The sequence below is a fragment of the Heptranchias perlo genome, chromosome 16, assembly GCF_035084215.1.
Source record: "Heptranchias perlo isolate sHepPer1 chromosome 16, sHepPer1.hap1, whole genome shotgun sequence".
Lineage (NCBI taxonomy): Eukaryota > Metazoa > Chordata > Chondrichthyes > Hexanchiformes > Hexanchidae > Heptranchias > Heptranchias perlo.
In genome coordinates this window covers 21347289-21365702 of record NC_090340.1, presented here as the reverse complement: position 1 = coordinate 21365702, position 18414 = coordinate 21347289, and the positions used below count along the sequence as shown (strand labels likewise).

The window sequence follows — 18414 nt, the reverse complement described above, 5'->3', positions numbered from 1 at the left end:
GCTTCAGATATATACATCATTCACTGAAATTTTCTATGGAAACTGGGTTGCAAAGTTTATTAGAAAACTACATTCAGAATGGTCATTGCATAGCTAGTACAGGAAATGGAAATATCTCAATCAACGCAGCAGGGGGTGATCTTTTGAGATTGGGGTTAAGGAATATAGTCCGCTTTATGGACCTGCTCTATGTTTAATACTTGCTAAACTAGATCGGGAATTATTTGATGTGATCACTGGGTGCTAAACATAAGACAATTAATCCCCAATGACATCCTGCGTCTCAGTGAGTGCAAAACCATGGGTCTGTACAGAAGATCATTTAGATATCAAACGTTACTTACAATTACTATTTATAATACTGTTGCTTAAAAAAGTCAGTTTAGCTCCAATGCCTGGGTAAGCACTTAGGGTTGTGCAATCTACATGACAAAAGTCATGGTCAGGGAATTTTTTTTTGGTCAGTCAGGTGTATGATACAAACACATCAACTTGCCAAAGAATTTCCAAATCAAACTACAGAGAAATCTACACAGGTAGACTTTGTTTGGCTAATACTCTCTGGCCCTAGGACGCACCCACTTACTGAAATACAGAGAGCTTCGGCGCAGGTGTGCAAGGGCCAAGACATGGGGATCCAAGTATGAGTTAGGATACTAAAAGTGCACCTCTTACCAGCACAGAACGCTGGTGAACTTTAAACATACATACATTACATTCTTAAAGGGGAACAAATTAAAGCTGTGGTCAAGGTAAACTCTTTTTTTTTAAAACCTGTACTGGCCCCCGTTACGTATTCTTGTTGCAAAAAGGAAATATAAAGGAGAATAGGGTTTCTTACTGAATATATTGTTTGCACTATGAATAACCATCTAAAAATTTAGAAAGTTTAAATTTTAATTGACTAAAAAGCACAGAGAATGAAATTTTCTCCTTAAAGCTGATCACCTGTTACATGCAGTCTTAGTAAGAATTTCCTTTCCTCAGGGATATCACCGCCTCTACGTAACAGAGCACAAAGTGTACCGATGGTTCAATAGGTAAATGCACCACTTGGTATGGTACTGAGCCATATAAGCCTGAGGATTCCACGGTTTGATCCCTGGTCTGTGCTGAATCAGCGAATCTCAACCAGGGTTGTCAACGATAATGCTACGATTGTCCTCGTAGTCTCCAAACTTTTTTTTTGGGTGGGGGAGGGGAAGATTTGCACAGTGGCAACCAAGGTTCATAGTCCTGATCAGTACACAGTGACCACCACTGCACATGCGAGAGTGTGGGGGCCAGAATCAGACTCAGCAGAAATGTCCTTTGTGGCCCGTTAACGCTCACTGACCAGGCTCACACGACTACTTGAGCATGCAGTTTGAATGCTGCCAGCATCCATGGAACTGTACCCCAGCATTAGTCTCTGCCTTCAGAGGAGAGGCAAAGGGAGAAAACAGGAAGGAAAAGAAACACAGCATTACAGAGGCAGTCTAGTTTGAAGCCTTGGACGAACTCCATACAGCTTCAAAAACCATGTTACACAGATGGATCCAGCAAAACTGTTCACTTTAACTTCAGCCTACACATCATGAAAAGTTAGTAGGAAATGCCCTTCAAAGTAAGGCTTTTAAAGAGTAAGGGGAAAAAAAAAAATCTAGTGTCATAGCAAATCTCATCTCACCTTTCGACTGCCATCTTTCTCTAATCGTCCAAGCAGCATATCAAACTAGAAACAAGGAAAGAAAAAACAATTTTAAGATTATAAAAATGGAATGTACCAGTGATAGTTTTTGCAGCATGTCTCTGATGGTGCATTGCTTACCTCTCTACTTTCAATGACAAGCTCACCGACACATCGCATGAACATGTTTTCTCCTTGACTGTCATTCTCATTTCTGTGGGAAGCAACACAGTGAAATAAGCCTCAATCCAATGTGACAGCCAAGTTACAGAACATGCTGTGCAGGTTGGAAAGCCATTTTTAGTTGCTCTCTCCTTAACTCTTCAGTACCTCACAATTTATTCTGACTGAAATCATTCCATCAAAAGTGGAGTGCAGCTGACTGAACTCGATCACCCTTCTTCAGCAACTGAACACACACTGTTCACTTATTCTCAAGGGCAATCAGGGATGGGCAATAAATGCCGGCCTTGCCAGCGACGCCCACATCCCGTAAACGAATTTTAAAAAAATGACTTTGGAGACGCTGCTGCTCAATATTTCAGTCAATGACGAAACGCAGAAAAGTGTGAAGTGATACATTTCGGTAAGAAGAACGAGGAGAGGCAATATAAACTAAAGGGTGCAATTCTAAAAGGGGTGCAGGAACAGAGAGACCTGGGGGTATATGTGCACAAATCATAGAAGGTGGCAGGGCAGGTTGAGAAAGTAGTTAAGAAAGCATACAGGATCCTGGGCTTTATAAATAGAGGCACAGAGTACAAAAGCAAGGAGGTTATGATGACCCTTTATGAAACACTGGTTCGGTCACAACTGGAGTGTTGTGTACAGTTCTGAGCACCCCACTTTCAAAGGCTGTGAAGGCCTTAGAGAGGGTGCAGAAGAGATTTACTACAATGATTCCAGGGATGAGGGACTTTAGTTACGTGGATAGACTGGAGAAGCTGGGGTTGTTCTCCTTAGAGCAGAGAAGGTTGAGAGGAGATTTGATAGACATATTCAAAATCATGAAGGGTCTAAACAGGGTAGAGAGAGAGAAACTACAACACTGGCATCTACCCGACAATGTGGAAAATTGCCCAGGTATGTCCTGTCCACAAAAAGCAGGACAAATCCAATCCAGCCAATTACCGCCCCATCAGTCTACTCTCAATCATCAGCAAAGTGATGGAAGGTGTCATCGACAGTGCTATCAAGCGGCACTTACTCACCAATAACCTGCTCACCGATGCTCAGTTTGGGTTCCGCCAGGACCACTCGGCTCCAGACCTCATTACAGCGTTGGTCCAAACATGGACAAAAGAGCTGAATTCCAGAGGTGAGGTGAGAGTGACTGCCCTTGACATCAAGGCAGCATTTGACCGAGTGTGGCACCAAGGAGCCCCAGTAAAATTGAAGTCAATGGGAATCAGGGGGAAAACTCTCCAGTGGCTGGAGTCATACCTAGCACAAAGGAAGATGGTAGTGGTTGTTGGAGGCCAATCATCTCAGCCCTAGGACATTGCTGCAGGAGTTCCTCAGGGCAGTGTCCTAGGCCCAACCATCTTCAGCTGCTTCATCAATGACCTTCCCTCCATCACAAGGTCAGAAATGCTGATGACTGCACAGTGTTCAGTTCCATTCGCAACCCCTCAAATAATGAAGCAGTCCGAGCCCGCATGCAGCAAGACCTGGACAACATCCAGGCTTGGGCTCATAAGTGGCAAGTAACATTCGCACCAGATAAGTGCCAGGCAATGACCATCTCCAACAAGAGAGAGTCTAACCACCTCCCCCTGACATTCAACGGCATTACCATCACCGAATCCCCCACCATCAACATCCTGGGGGTCACCATTGACCAGAAACTTAACTGGACCAGCCATATAAATACCGTGGCTACGAGAGCAGGTCAGAGGCTGGGTATTCTGCGGCGAGTGACTCACCTCCTGACTCCCCAAAGCCTTTCCACCATCTACAAGGCACAAGTCAGCAGTGTGATGGAATACTCTCCACTTGCTTGGATGAGTGCAGCTCCAACAACACTCAAGAAGCTCGACACCATCCAAGATAAATCAGCCCGCTTGATTGGCACCCCATCCACCACCCTAAACATTCACTCCCTTCACCACCAGCGCACTGTGGCTGCAGTGTGTACTATCCACAGGATGCACTGCAGCAACTCGCCAAGGCTTCTTCGACAGCACCTCCCAAACCCGCGACCTCTACCACCTAGAAGGACAAGAGCAGCAGGCACATGGGAACACCACCTGCACGTTCCCCTCCAAGTCACACACCATCCCGACTTGGAAATATATTGCCGTTCCTTCATTGTCGCTGGGTCAAAATCCTGGAACTCCCTTCCTAACAGCACTGTGGGAGAACCGTCACCACACGGACTGCAGCGGTTCAAGAAGGCGGCTCACCACCACCTTCTCAAGGGCAATTAGGGATGGGCAATAAATGCTGGCCTCGCCAGCGATGCCCACATCCCGTGAACGAATATAAAAAAAAACCTGTTCCCATTGGCAGAAGGGTCAAGAACCAGAGGAGAGAGATTTAAGGCGACGTGAGAAAAAACTTTTTTTACACAGCGAGTGGTTAAGATCTGGAATGCACTGCCTGAGAGGGTGGTGGAGGCAGATTCAATCGTGGCCTTCAAAAGGAAACTGGACAAATACTTGAAGGGAAAAAATTTGCTGGGCCACGGGGACAGGATGGGGGAGTGGGACTCTCTGGATTGTTCGAGCAGAGAGCCGGCCCAGACTCGACGGGCCGAATCGCCTCCTTCCATGCTGTAACCATTCTATAATTCTAATACAAATGTCTATGTGAACTAGAACATGTCTAAAATTTAGAAACCTGCATACTGGAGAAGTATGCGCTGATTGATAAAGGTCACTAAATAATTTCATAACCATATTAAACACTAATATTTACTCGACAGGAAATTTCCAGTGAGCAATAGAAGATCATTTTCCAATAATGGTAACATTAATAATCCTCTTCTGTGATCATTAGCTCACATCAAGAACACGAAGCTCAAACAATTAATATCTGCACCTTTAGTTGCTTTTGGCACTAAAATAAACTGCCTTATAAAACTGAAAATATATATATTGTAAACAGATACAAGATAGTGTTTTCAAGGCTATTATGTCATCTTAATTTTCAGATGATGGTTTGTGATTCCAAAAGCTTTGCAATCAGTTTACCCCTCTGTTTAGGTTACTGCCTTTTATACAAACTTGGGTTTTCTGCATTAACCGGGCGTATCGATTCACAATTACAATGTCCCCATCAGAATAAAATTTGTACAATGGGTTGGCTTGTAGTGCACTTGAAAAATGTTGCAATTGAAAAAAAATGTTTTGCTATTTATGCATTTCATAATTTGCTAAAAAGGAAATACATTATTTAAAAGCTTAAAGTCTGTATCTGAATTTGCCCAGATTGCATTAGACATCAAGGAATGTTACCTGAGGAAATAGAAATATTGGAGTGCCTCTCTGGGATCAGTGGGCTCAAATTTCCTGGTGTACAGCATTAGTAGACGGATGAAATTAAGGCGTCGTATTGGACGGGGATCAGCAGTGTCTTGACTCACTGTTAGGAGATTACAAAATTGAATTACAAAAGCTTGAAAAGAATAGCAACATGGAAACATAAACCAGGCCAAAAAAAAAATTGGGTAGTCCCTACAAGAAAAAACAGCATGCGAGACAAAATCCTAAGAAGGGAATGCGAAAATCACAAAATACTGGTTACTTCTAGGTACTGGGAAATCAAATTCAAGAGACACCAGTGTCGTTATCGTGAGAGATTAATATAGGATATTGAGACCTTTTGCACATCATAAATTATATATTTAAGAGAACCAATACACCAATATAAAAACAGATTGAGATGATGGTTCAGTAGTTCTTGCTACAAAACATTATATTCTGAACTGGAGTTTTGCCAGGGTTTTGGATGGATCACTGTAACAAAGATTGCTTGTTTTTGGAAAGAGCTAAGGCAAAAAGAAATGGTGCAACAATCAGCTTGCCTCGTGTTAATATTGATAGTAGCCTTGGAGAATTCTGTAAACAAGACTGATCTACCTACAACTTCCTAGCTGGAGAAGGAAAAATGGTGACAGGAGGGAAAAATCTTGAGCAAAGTACCAATAATGTGAAAAATTCCATGATTGGGCGTGTGAACAATTGAAGCATACTCAATGACTCTGGAACAAACGAGGCTAATTATACAAAGATTCAAATTGGTAGCTCTCCAGTTTGCTTACAAAATTAAGCAAATTTCATTTGCCAACTTGAAATTGTTTCCTCATAACAAACCTCACACAGAAACTTGAGTTGGAACATCTCATTGTTATTGGTTTTAAGTATATTTAGATAAAACCCTTTTGATTGAATTTAAGAAGTTTATGATTCCTAGAGAAAGTCCTTCCCTAAGATGGGGATATAAATGCCAACCAACCTCTATCCGCCAATAATTCAAATGGTTACGGCTGTAAGCAGCTGAGCCACACAAATCAGGAAGAACCCAGGTTCAATCCCTGGTCTGTGCCGAGTTACCGGATCTTAATACAACCAATACAATTAGCCGCAGTGCCAAAGTTAGGGATGGGATAAACTGGCCAGTGTTCCTGATCTTGAATGCTATCCAGCAACCCCCAGCTGCAGCATATATGGACATCAGGTGAGGGAATGGTTGTGATTACCCCCACAATTGAATGACTACCAACATTCACTGTCTAGGCTCACATATGAACGGCCACTTGAACAAGAAACCTGAGGATGCTTGGGTATCATACCCCAAGTGAGGAAGAATATTGATAGGAAAAAAATTACAAATTCGGTTAGAACTAAGGCTTGTGCCCAAATACTGAGGCAAAGCTTATGTGATACAGTAAATCCTCTATGCTTCAGTTGTAGAGCCTTGGTCAGTTCCATCTGGAGAAGTGCGCGCAGTTTTGGGTGCCGAACCTCAGGAAGGATATATTAGCCTTGGAGGGGGTACAGCGCTGATTCACCAGAATGATACCAGGTCATAAAGGGTTAAGTTATGAGGATAGGTTGCGTAAACTTGGTTTGTAGTCCCGAGTATAGAAATTTGAGGGGTGATCAAGACCTTTAAAATGGTAAAGGGATTCAATCGGATGGATACAGAGACACCATTTCCTCTGATGGGGACATAATTTAAAATTAGACCTAGGCCATTCAGAGGCAAAATGAGCAAGAACTTTTTCACACAAAGGGTAGTGGAAATCTGGAACACTGTCCCCCAAAAGGCTGTGGATGCTGGGTCAATTGAAATTTTCAAGAAGGAGATCAATAGATTTTTGCTAGGTAAGAGCATTGAGTGAAATGGAGCAAAGGTGATAAATGGAGTTGAGTGTTATAAATGGATAGCCAAATAGTGAAGGTGACAATGAGGTGCCAACCTGATGAAGCTACAACACAGGACTACATGCATGCCAAACAGCGGAAGCAACATGCCACAGACAGAGCTAAGCGATTTCACAACCAACGGATCAGATCAAAGCTCTGCAGTCCTGCCACATCCAGTCGTGAATGGTGGTGGACAGTTAAACAATGGGAGGAGGAGGCTCTGTAAACATCCCCATCCTCAATGATGGCAGAGTCCAGCATATGAGTGCAAAAGACTAGGCTGAAGCATTTGCAACCATCTTCAGCAAGAAGTGTCGAGTAGATGATCCTTCTCGGCCTCCTCCCAATATCCTCACCATCACAGAAGCCAGTCTTCAGCCAATTCGATTCACTCCATGTGACATCAAGAAACAGCTGAGTGCACTGGAAACAACAAAGGCTATGGGCCCTGACAACATCCCGGCTGTAGTGTTGAAGACTTGTGCTCCAGAACTAGCCGTGCCTCTAGCAAAACTGTTCCAGTACAGCTACAACACTGGCATCTACCCGACAATGTGGAAAATTGCCCAAGTATGTCCTGTCCACAAAAAGCAGGACAAATCCAATCTGGCCAATTACCGCCCCATCAGTCTATTCTCAATCATCAGCAAAGTGATGGAAGGTGTGGTCGACAGTGCTGTCAAGCGGCACTTACTCACCAATAACCTGTTCACTGATGCTCAGTTTGGGTTCCGCCAGGACCACTCGGCTCCAGACCTCATTACAGCGTTGGTCCAAACATGGACAAAAGAGCTGAATTCCAGAGGTGAGGTGAGAGTGACTGCCCTTGACATCAAGGCAGCATTTGATCGAATGTGGCACCAAGGAGCCCTAGTAAAATTGAAGTCAATGGGAATCAGGGGGAAAACTCACCAGTGGCTGGAGTCATACCTAGCACAAAGGAAAATGGTAGTGGTTGTTGGAGGCCAATCATCTCAGCCCCAGGACATTGCTGCAGGAGTTCCTCAAGGCAGTGTCCTAGGCCCAACCATCTTCAGCTGCTTCATCAATGACCTTCCCTTCATCATAAGGTCAGAAATGGGGATGTTTGCTGATGATTGCACAGTGTTCAGTTCCATTCGCAACCCCTCAGAAAACGAAGCGGTCCATGCCTGCATGCAGCAAGACCTGGACAACATCCAGGCTTGGGCTGACAAGTGCCAGGCAATGACCATCTCTGACAAGAGAGAATCTAACCACCTCCCCTTGACATTCAACAGCATTACCATCGCCGAATCCCCCACCATCAACATCCTGGGGGTCACCATTGACCAAAAGCTAACTGGACCAGCCACATAAATACTGTGGTCAGAGGCTGGGTATTCTGCAGTGAGTGACTCACCTCCAGACTTCACCATCTACAAGGCACAAGTCAGGAATGTGATGGAATACTCTCCACTTGCCTGGATGAGTGCAGCTCCAACAACACTCATGAAGGTCAACACCATCCAGGACAAAGCAGCCCGCTTGATTGGCACCCCATCCACCACCCTAAACATTCACTCCCTCCACCACCGGGGCACTGTGGCTGCAGTGTGTACCATCCACAGGATGCACTGCAGCAACTTGCCAAGGCTTCTTCGACAGCACCTCCCAAACCCGTGACCTCTACCACCTAGAAGGACAAGGGCAGCAGGCACATGGGAACAACACCACCCTCCATGTCACACACCATCCCGACTTGGAAATATATCGCCATTCCTTCATCGTCGCTGGGTCAAAATCCTGGAACTCCCTACCTAACAGCACTGTGGGAGAACCTTCACCACAAGGACTGCAGCGGTTCAAGAAGGCGGCTCATCACCACCTTCTCAAGGGCAATTAGGGATGGGCAATAAATGCTGGCCTTGCCAGCAACGCCCACATCCCATGAACGAATTAAAAAAAGAGGTGAAGGATAGAATACTAGAGCCTGGTCTTTAGTTTCCAAGCTTTTATTCATAGAGATTCCCCTTACACACACACCACACCCTATAAAAAGGACACTAGAGTCCCCAATTGATACCCACCACCTGAATACAATTAATACCCCTTGATATAAATCAGACAATTAACATTGAGGTACAGCCTCGATGGTCTGATTGGCCTACTCTTGTTCCTATGTTCCTTTATCACACTGCTGTCATTAAATATACAAAGAGCAAATATTTGAAAGCCGTGCGTTATAGATAGAACTCTGCTAAGTACATACAGGGCCTTGCAGAGGAGAATTACCAGAAAGATACCAGGGGTGAGAGACTTCAGTTATATGGAGAGCCTAGAGAAGCTGGGATTGTTCTTAGAGTAGAGAAGGTTAAGGGGAGATTTAATAGAGATGTTCAAAATTATGAGGGGTTTTGACAAGAGTAAATAAGGGGAAACTGTTTCCACTGGCAGAAGGGTACAGAGGACACAAATTTAGTATAATTGGCAAAAGAACCAGAGGGGAGAAGAGAAGAAACTTTTTTTATGCAATGAGTTGTTACAATCTGGAATGCACTGCCTGAAAGTTTAGTGGAAGCAGATTGAATAGTAACTTCCAAAATGGAATTGTATACTTGAAAAGGACAAATTTGCAGGGCTATGGGGAAAGAGCAGGGGAGTGGGACTAATTGGGTAGCTTTTTCACAGGCACGAGGGGCGGAATGGTCTCCTGTGCTGTATCATTCTATGCTTCCTCAGAGGTTATGGTATATCGAGCAAAACTATGACCTCACTTCTGCACAATATAACAGATATATTGTCATTCCAATCTGGCCACATCCATATTATGCTGGTGAAAATCAATTTAGATGCACTTTTTTCCCTTGCAAAAGAAAGCTTGGCAGTGACTGTTTGGGATTATGGCAAGTTCTATATACGTCTTAGTTGAACCATTAATTGAAGAATGCCAATTTAAAACTGATCTATTTCAAACCAATTAAAGGACCTGTGTAGGATAGTTCTGACATTGTACTTACACAGTTGTGCACCTTGGGCAGATGATTTCAGAAGAAGTTTTAACTCGTAAAGGACCAATGCCACATGCACTGCATGACAACGCAGTCGCTCCACACGGAAGAGGAAGGCGATAGCTGCCTCAAATTGGGCTGTTAGGAAAAGGACTTGGAAGTACAGGAAAGGATGTTGGTTGGCTGCAAAGTGGGATTCACCTGAGGAGGAAAAAAAATATTCAGGTGCGTGGCAACAATGCAAGCATGACTGCAGCTTTGTGGATCAACAACTTATAGAACATTCAAAACTAAGTGTTGAAGGATGCCTTTATCTCTACGACCAACTTATCAGAATTAAAGCAATAATCAATCGCCCTGGATAGAAACATTGAATAAAGTTGTACTTGAGAGAAGGCATGAAAGAAACTTTATATATATGAAAATTAGATGAACCATTGAAAAGCCTGAACTGCTTGCAATTGTCAAAATTATCTTACAACACTGGTTTTCCAGTTATCAAACAAAGCAATTTTGCTATGGGAGAGATGCGCTCAACATACCTTCCCTGTGGGCGTGATAAAACATGCACTAACCGACTGAAGTTATAGCTGCAGACAGATTTTCTATAATAAATGGTTTGCCTAAAGTTCTTTCAAAATGTAGTTTTATTAAAACCATAAGGCTATCCCTTGCATTCACCATCTGCACAATTAACAGATAATATAGATCTTACTATGGTGTTATATATACTGCAGCACCAAACCAAGTGATTTTTTTTTACAATTGTGTGGTAATCCACCTGGGGACCCAACGAAGAACTGCACCTAGAGCTTGGTGGACTGGAATACTGACCAGCATTGAAACATAAATACACAAATCGCCAGGCTTGTTAAGTGCTAGTAGACAGCTGGGCCTGTCAAGTGAAGTGTTTAGCACAGGGAGCTTACCGTACTCATCCAGCAGCTGGCTCTGCAGCTGTGGTAGAGTTTGCCTGTCCTGAGGAGAACTGGTACCGTCATCTTCAAAACACACTTGATTCAGCTGAAAATATAACACAAGAACACACTTAGTATAACGTGCACAGTTTCAGCAGAAAAGGCATTTCCCACACCTCACACTATTTGATTGACAATGCTATACGAAAGGCTTAAACCTTTGGTGCTCATCGAAGTGAGGGATGTCCACTTTGTGAATAGATAACATTTTATGTTTCATGCCCAGTGTTGCCAGGTAAGAAAGCACAGGTTAAATACAGGATAACACTTTTCCCACAATGGCCCAACAATATGCCTCAACACCATATTTGTGACAGCATCCCTTGCTACTAGTCTGATGTTTTCATTTCACACATTGTTCATCCTTGTAGTCTCTGCGTTAAGTGGCCAATTTGATGTAAAATTATTCAGTTTGTGCTTATGAGGAACTAGACTGAGACTGCACAAGCACTTAGGATCCTTGTAGCCAGCACAAAATAGGTTTTTATCTAGTCGGTCTATGTTGGAATTAAGCTCAGGCTGTTGAGTAAAAAAAAACTGTGACATAACATTATACCATCCAATGCTTTTACAAATTCAGTATTTACTAAAAGCAGCATCACTTTTTAAATGATTGAGAGATACTTCAGGTTTTTCTTTTTATGTAAAAAAAACTTTTAAAAAAACTTTATACAGACAAGCCTGCAGTTCCATGATCCATGTTATTAATTAGAGTACTCACTTACCCTATTATATATTGATTGACAGTGTCTAATGAAGCTCCCTACTGTTTGGTGCTGAACTGGGTAATGAGTTAATCCAAATTGCCATTGGCAGAGACTTTTGACAAATAATTTAATTGAAATAAGCTCATATTATAATCAGGAGTTGAATTAATGATGACTACTGTTAGTATTTCAACACAACAACTACAAATATTGTACTGCAAATGGAAGCAAGGTATATATCCAACAATTTTCAACTGAGCAGTTAACCAGGGGCCATGGTCACAAACCTTGAGAAGGAGGGGACACTGATCAGATCAATACTCAGATGGAAAATGTGATAATAAGTTTGCCAACACTGCTATCCTTCAGCCATGCAAGGAAAGAATGAAGTGAGCTCATATACCTTTAGCCAGAGATAGTCATCTGTCTTATCAGCAATTTCACTGTGGTTGTCAGCAACATCACATCGACCAATCAGACAGTAGACTGCTCTCTTATATGGGTCCGTGCTATTTCGCAGAGCTCGCCGGTAATGGAGGCGAAGCTTGTTCTCTGTATTAGGAGGCAACCTAGGAAAGACCAAACAAGCACAAAAAGAAAAGCTGAGAGACACAGCAATCGTTTTGAATATGTGCAAGTAAACACAATCAGAACTTTCAGCCTTCCCATTCCTAAAATAACTGTTACCAGCTGTACACAATTCAACAATACTCAAACATTTTATTTTTTGCTGAGTTAAACTGTACTTTCCCTCTTACTTTCTGCCATCACATTTTTCAGCTGAAATGCAGATAGGCAAACTGTTTCCATCCAAGTCAATACTGGTCTACAATGGGTCACTCTCCATTCTGGTTGTTATCCCCTTTAGGCTCAGAACCCACACAGGATTGTTTTACTACTCAGCATGTCTAATTTCCTTCCATTTAAAAAAAAAGTTCTAGAGTAAAGGAAATTTGACGGTAAACCTTTTTCTCTGCTTTTGTTCTGAAAGAATGAGTGTATTTGCATTTATATAGCACCTCATCACATCCTCAGAACATCTCAAGGTGCTTTACAACCAATGGATTACTTTTGAAGTGCAGTCATTTCAAGGGTAAATGCATCTTTGCATGTATATACCGAAAACGTATTTTTAAATATAGTTCTTTCTTCTTCTCACACTCTCAATATGTTGACAGCAAGACTGAACCCTTACTTTAACTACTTCTTTTCAAGAATCTCAAACTTAATATATCACTTACCTTCTGTCACCACCCTGAACGTATTCCTGGAACCAATTTTTGAATTCCCCCAGCTGATGCTGTGCACGATTCACCACCTGCATCGCTGCCATTAAATCCCCACAACGCAGACAATAGTAGATGAGGGCCCAGACTGGCTGACCCTCAACCTCACCATCCTAAACCAAACAAAAAGAAAAAAACTTGTCTAAAGCAGCATAAAGCTGATTTTTGGTGCAACAGATTAAGGAAATTAGTGTGCCTAATGTGTACAAATGATGGTTTAATGGCTTCAAACTTTAATTTTCATACATAAAAGGAATATGTCAAGTATTGCGTTTTTCTTGGGGCCCGATTGTTTACTCTTATTTCAGCTTATTTTACGCCAGTTTTTACGTTCCGGCGCATGCTAATTAGATTCTCAGGAAATTTCAGCATAAGTTACCAATGGCAAGATTGGTCCAAATTTTTGCCTAACCTCCTGGTTATGCTGTTTCAGGAAATTCCAGACCATTATAAAAGCCAAGTGGTTTTAGAACAAATTGCACATTGCAAAACGGCCTCCGGGTTCCTGATGACTATTTAGGCCCTCAATATTCCTTACAGGTCAGGACTTCTTCAAATTTCTCAGCCTGTGTTACACACTCCAAGATTCCATTCCAACCCAACCATTATTCTAGAGTTAACATTGATACTGCCATAAAAAGTGTGGCACAAGCAATCACTTGGTAAGGGTATAATTAGCTTTTAGACTAAATTCTGAATATATGTAACTAACCGCCTACACTTTTAAATTTTGGTATGTAATAGAACTATCAAAAGGAATCCAAACAAATGGTGATTAGAAGTCCGTGAGTTTCAAGTACTCTTCCTTTACCATCTAACTGTCTGCAAGTATTTCCAAAGGAACTTAAACAAATTCAGCACACATACCATATTACTTTCCAAATGAACCTCAAAATAGAGATGCAAGAAAAGTCACCATGATTTCTAATAGATAATATTCCACAAACCTAAAATGTGCACTAACTAGAAGTGGTAATAACCAGCACACTCACAGCTCATGGAGCTTGTTTTTTCAACTTTCCACCAGTAGTTATCTCTTTACTTTGGCCACTGAGTCTATGCCCACTGTGATTTCAACATGCTTACAATTTTTATTTTGGAAGGAGACAAATTATTCTGAAGATCTTTTATCTCATTTAAAGTTTTTTTTAAAGTTTTAAAACAACCAAATAGACAGCAGCAAACAAAATGGGAGACTTCCTGAACTTTAAAAACCAGTTATTTTTTGTTTATTTGCATATATTTTAAGGTTGAACAAAATGCAGAAAGCATCACCAGTAATTTGAGTATAAATACCTGAAGTCCTTGCAAAGGAGCTGGCAGCTTAATGTTAAGAAAGCTGCGGACTAGTTGGTAAGTCCCGGGTACGCCACCTAGTTGAGCCTGGTGCAGGTTTCCATAGACTGTTGCCATTACATAGTTCTTGTAGCTATGAATGTGAAAATAAAGGAAAAAAAGACAGGAAATGTAATGGCACTGGAACTTAAGCTCCAACTCGAACATTATGGCCTTGTGCAAACAGTATTAAAATGAACCCTTTTTGTCTTGAATAAATAATCAGCTATGAACCAGTTCTCATAAGCATCAATAATATTTTGCACTTAACTGTGCAGTTCTAAGGCATAATATAAAAATGCTCAACAAATTATCAACAGGACATTAAAACAAAATGTGTTGTTAAACCATCCCTCAATAGGCCGTCTCTCACCTCTGCTCTAGAAAATGTAAGGCCTGTCGTACAAATGCCATCTGCATCTCCAAACTGGTACGGCTCTTCAGTGTATCTGAAGGTACCAACAGGACATCAGTCATCTGCTTCACCATTGCCCACAGTTCAGAGACATTCTACAAGCAAGAAGTTAGTCAAATGAGTACAACAGTTTTCTAGTATTTCATAAACACTGTCGTTGAGGTGGTAAATAATGTTTACTTCTCCTCTTCCTGGAAACTTTCCATCATTATAGCAGTTACTTGTCCTGAATTACACATACAAAAGATTCTTGCATTACAACTCCAGATTTTTGTAACATTGCACGATTACAGTCAAAATTAATTTCACGAGAAGTCAAAACAATTTTTTCCTCTCAGCTCCATTTTTAAAAGTCAATTTTTTATTAGTTCACAGCATTACTATTCCCTAGCCAAAAGGGCAGACTAGCAACCTTCTCCGAAGCTTCTTCCAATGCCGTTCCCGAGTCAGCAAGTAGGAGAGGCACAGATCCATGAATGGTCGCCGGGGGGAGGAAACAGTGTGCAGCCTCCACTTGGCATGCTTAAGACTAAACAAAACTAAACGTAACCCACAAAACATAAGTCCACTCCAAAATCAAATGCCAAAATACCACATCACCAATCAGATTTACTTCTGATGATAGCCAAAATACAAACTAACACTTCAATGATCTACAGCTCACTTTAGCAATGCAAAGAAGTTGTAAAACTTAAACAGAATAACGGCAGGCCAAATCAAGCAGCCTCTGAAGCTCGTAAAATTTCTAGGTTGTATGCACCTTGGGACATTTTACTATGTTAAAGGCACAATATAAATGCAAGTTACTGTACTGTAATGCAAGTAGGTTGTACTGAATGGTTGATTGGTGGAAGGGTTATCGCCATATTACAGATTCATTAGAAACGTTTCAATTTTCAGGAGTGGTACAGGAGAGAGAGGGACATAGTACAGAGATGAAGGTGAAACATATGTAAACAAAGCAATACTAAATGCAAGAGGATGTGCAATAAAGCTATTGTGTTTCTTTAGCTTAAGTAAATTTTCTAAACACATGGATTATGTTCAATTAAAGAAGAGATCAGATGGAGTATCATAAAACATAGTCTCAGAAATTAATCTATGAAGGTACTAACATTAAAGTATAATAAAATAATCTAGGACTGATTATGCAGTACAACAAAAAAAGCACATAATTTAAAACAAATCATCACATTGTATAACGTTTAACACTAAATCTCTGAACACAAATGAATGCAATAGGTTGAGATTTTAAAAAAAATCTTGGTACCTTGTCATCCAAAGACTCAGCTACAGTGCTGCAAAGGTCTCCTAGGTTTGGTTGTAGATGCCCGTTCACTATCTTCTCATTATACACATAGATCTGTGATAAGCAAAAAGGGACACAATGTGTCAAAGCTCAGTTTTAAGACTGAGGGATTTTGCATGAATTTTTGGGAAAAAATGAATGTGCACCAAGTACATAACTGCATAACTACATCAGACGCTCATATTGAGTGTAACAGAATTATATCTTTAATGATCTGAACTTGGGTATAGAGGGTATAATTTCAAAGTTTGCAGATGACACGAAACTCAAATGTAGTAAACAATGTGGAGGATAGTAGCAGACTTCAGGAGAACATAGACAGACTGGTGAAATGGGCAAACACAAGGCAGATGAAATTTAATGCAGAGAAGTGTGAAGTGATACATTTTGGTAGGAAAAATTAGGAAAGACAATGTAAACTAAATGGCATAATTTTAAAAGGAGTGCAGGAACAGAGACCTGGGGGTGTATATACACAAATCTTTGAATGTGGCAGGACAAGTTCAGAAAGCTGTTAAAAAAGCATATGGGATCCTTGGATTTATTAATCGAGGCATAGAGTACAAAAGCAAGGAAGTGACACTAAACCTTTATGAAACACTGGTTTGGCCTCAGCTGGAACAGTGTGTTCAATTCTGGGCACTGCACTTTAGGAAGGATGTCAAGGCCTTATAGAGGATGCAGAGGAGATTTACTAGAATGATAACAGGGATGAAGGACCTCAGTCATGTGGAGAGTCTGGAGAAGCTGGGTTGTTCTCCTTAGAGCAGAGAAGGTTAAGAGGAGATTTGATAGAGGAGTTCAAAAATCATGAACTGTTTTGAAAGAGTAAATAAGGAGAAACCGTTTCCAGTGGCAGAAGGGTTGGTAACCAGAGGACACAGATTTACGGTGATTGGCAAAAGAACCACAGGCGACATGAGGAAAGATTTTTTTTTACACAGCGAGTTGTTATGATCTAGAATGCACTGCCTGAAAGGGTGGCGGAAGCATACTCAATGATAACTTTCAAAAGGGAATTGGATAAATACTCAAAGGGAAAAAAGTTTACAGGGCTATGGGGAAGAGCAGGGGAGTGGGATTAATTGGATAGCTCTACCAAAGAGCCGGCACAGGTACGATGAGCAAGATGGCCTCCTTCTGTGCTGTATCATTCGATACTATGAACTCTATCAGTTGTACTCTCTAGTTTTATAAATATACGCTAGAAAATATATTTTTTCTTTAAAGGTTTAGCACATATCACACCAGATCTAGTGTGTCTACAACAAACCTCTAGAAACATATCTAATGGCAAGTTTTATAGTAAGTGAAAATGACTGAATGAGTTGTAATCTTGCCTTTCAGCAAAGTGATGGGTTTAGTGTGAATCCTCATAACTGAAAATATTTCCCGCACCAAAAAGCTAAAACCAGCAGGTACAAAGTACAATTTACACACCTGTCGAGCATAGGCCACTTCCACACTGTCCATTGCACTACGTCCTGGTGGCCCCATCTCACTAACAAAACTTGGCTGTTTAAGAGTAGACATCAAGCTTTAGTAAGAAAAATGTTTTGCATCAACTTATTGACTTCCAAGCCAGAAACATTTACTGATTAAAGACAAAAGGTATAACATGAAAAATTCCCATTCAGAAAAAGTCTACTTTTAACTGTTTTTTGATAGCCATTTAAGAGATCTGCAAGTATGTACCATTACATTGCTCTAGTATGTGCATGTGTCGTAAGTCATTGTCTTTATTTTTTCAAATTTTCTCCACTCCTCTTCCTGATGGAAATGAAGCTTGTTGAGGTACAATACCACAGGTACCAACAGGACCATGACAACTGACCCAATCTTCATATGTTTACACAAACAGTAAGCATTGGCAGGCTGCTCAACCATGAAGGAGATCATAGCTTAGCCCAATGTCCATACACATATGCACTTTTTAGCAAGAGTTACTGGATAAACAGGAGCATGAACCTTTGCTGATTTTTTCCCCCCTTCCTAGCCAAAGGCACTGATGTTCACTGTAGCACTGATGTTCACTGTAGCACTTCAACAGTGGCCTTGGGTGTTATCAGCTAACTCAGCGCACACTGGGAACTGATCCTGGGATCTTCTAGTCTATATGGCTCAGTGCCATCTTTGTCTACTAGCCCATCAGGAGAGCTTTCTTTGAAAAAAAAAGTGCCTTTAGCTGCTTTAGCAAATTCAAAGTTAAAATAAATGGGTTACACCTTTTAAAATAACAGACAAAGGAATTTCATATAAAACATTAATAGTTAATTTGTTACTAATATCAGCACAATTTCATCACAAGGTCTGTAAACAGTTAAACTCCTTGCATGACAATAAGAAAAAGCTTAACAAGCGCACATTATGGTAAA

General features: G+C 41.2%; 1 protein-coding gene across 3 annotated transcripts in view; it reads right to left on the bottom strand.

Moving 5' to 3' along the window:
- nup93 (nucleoporin 93) overlaps positions 1-18414 on the bottom strand; it is a 130377-nt gene that overhangs the window by 11008 nt on the left and 100955 nt on the right. For all 3 annotated transcript variants that reach the window (XM_067997764.1, XM_067997766.1, XM_067997765.1), the window contains exons 6-16: positions 17480-17554; positions 16001-16093; positions 14689-14825; positions 14277-14409; positions 12936-13093; positions 12098-12263; positions 10940-11033; positions 10020-10211; positions 5128-5254; positions 1811-1883; positions 1670-1714 (exon numbers count right to left, since the gene is read on the bottom strand). In XM_067997764.1, coding sequence (XP_067853865.1) covers positions 1670-1714; positions 1811-1883; positions 5128-5254; positions 10020-10211; positions 10940-11033; positions 12098-12263; positions 12936-13093; positions 14277-14409; positions 14689-14825; positions 16001-16093; positions 17480-17554 — 1293 coding nt within the window. The remainder of the gene's footprint in view (positions 1-1669; positions 1715-1810; positions 1884-5127; positions 5255-10019; positions 10212-10939; positions 11034-12097; positions 12264-12935; positions 13094-14276; positions 14410-14688; positions 14826-16000; positions 16094-17479; positions 17555-18414) is intronic.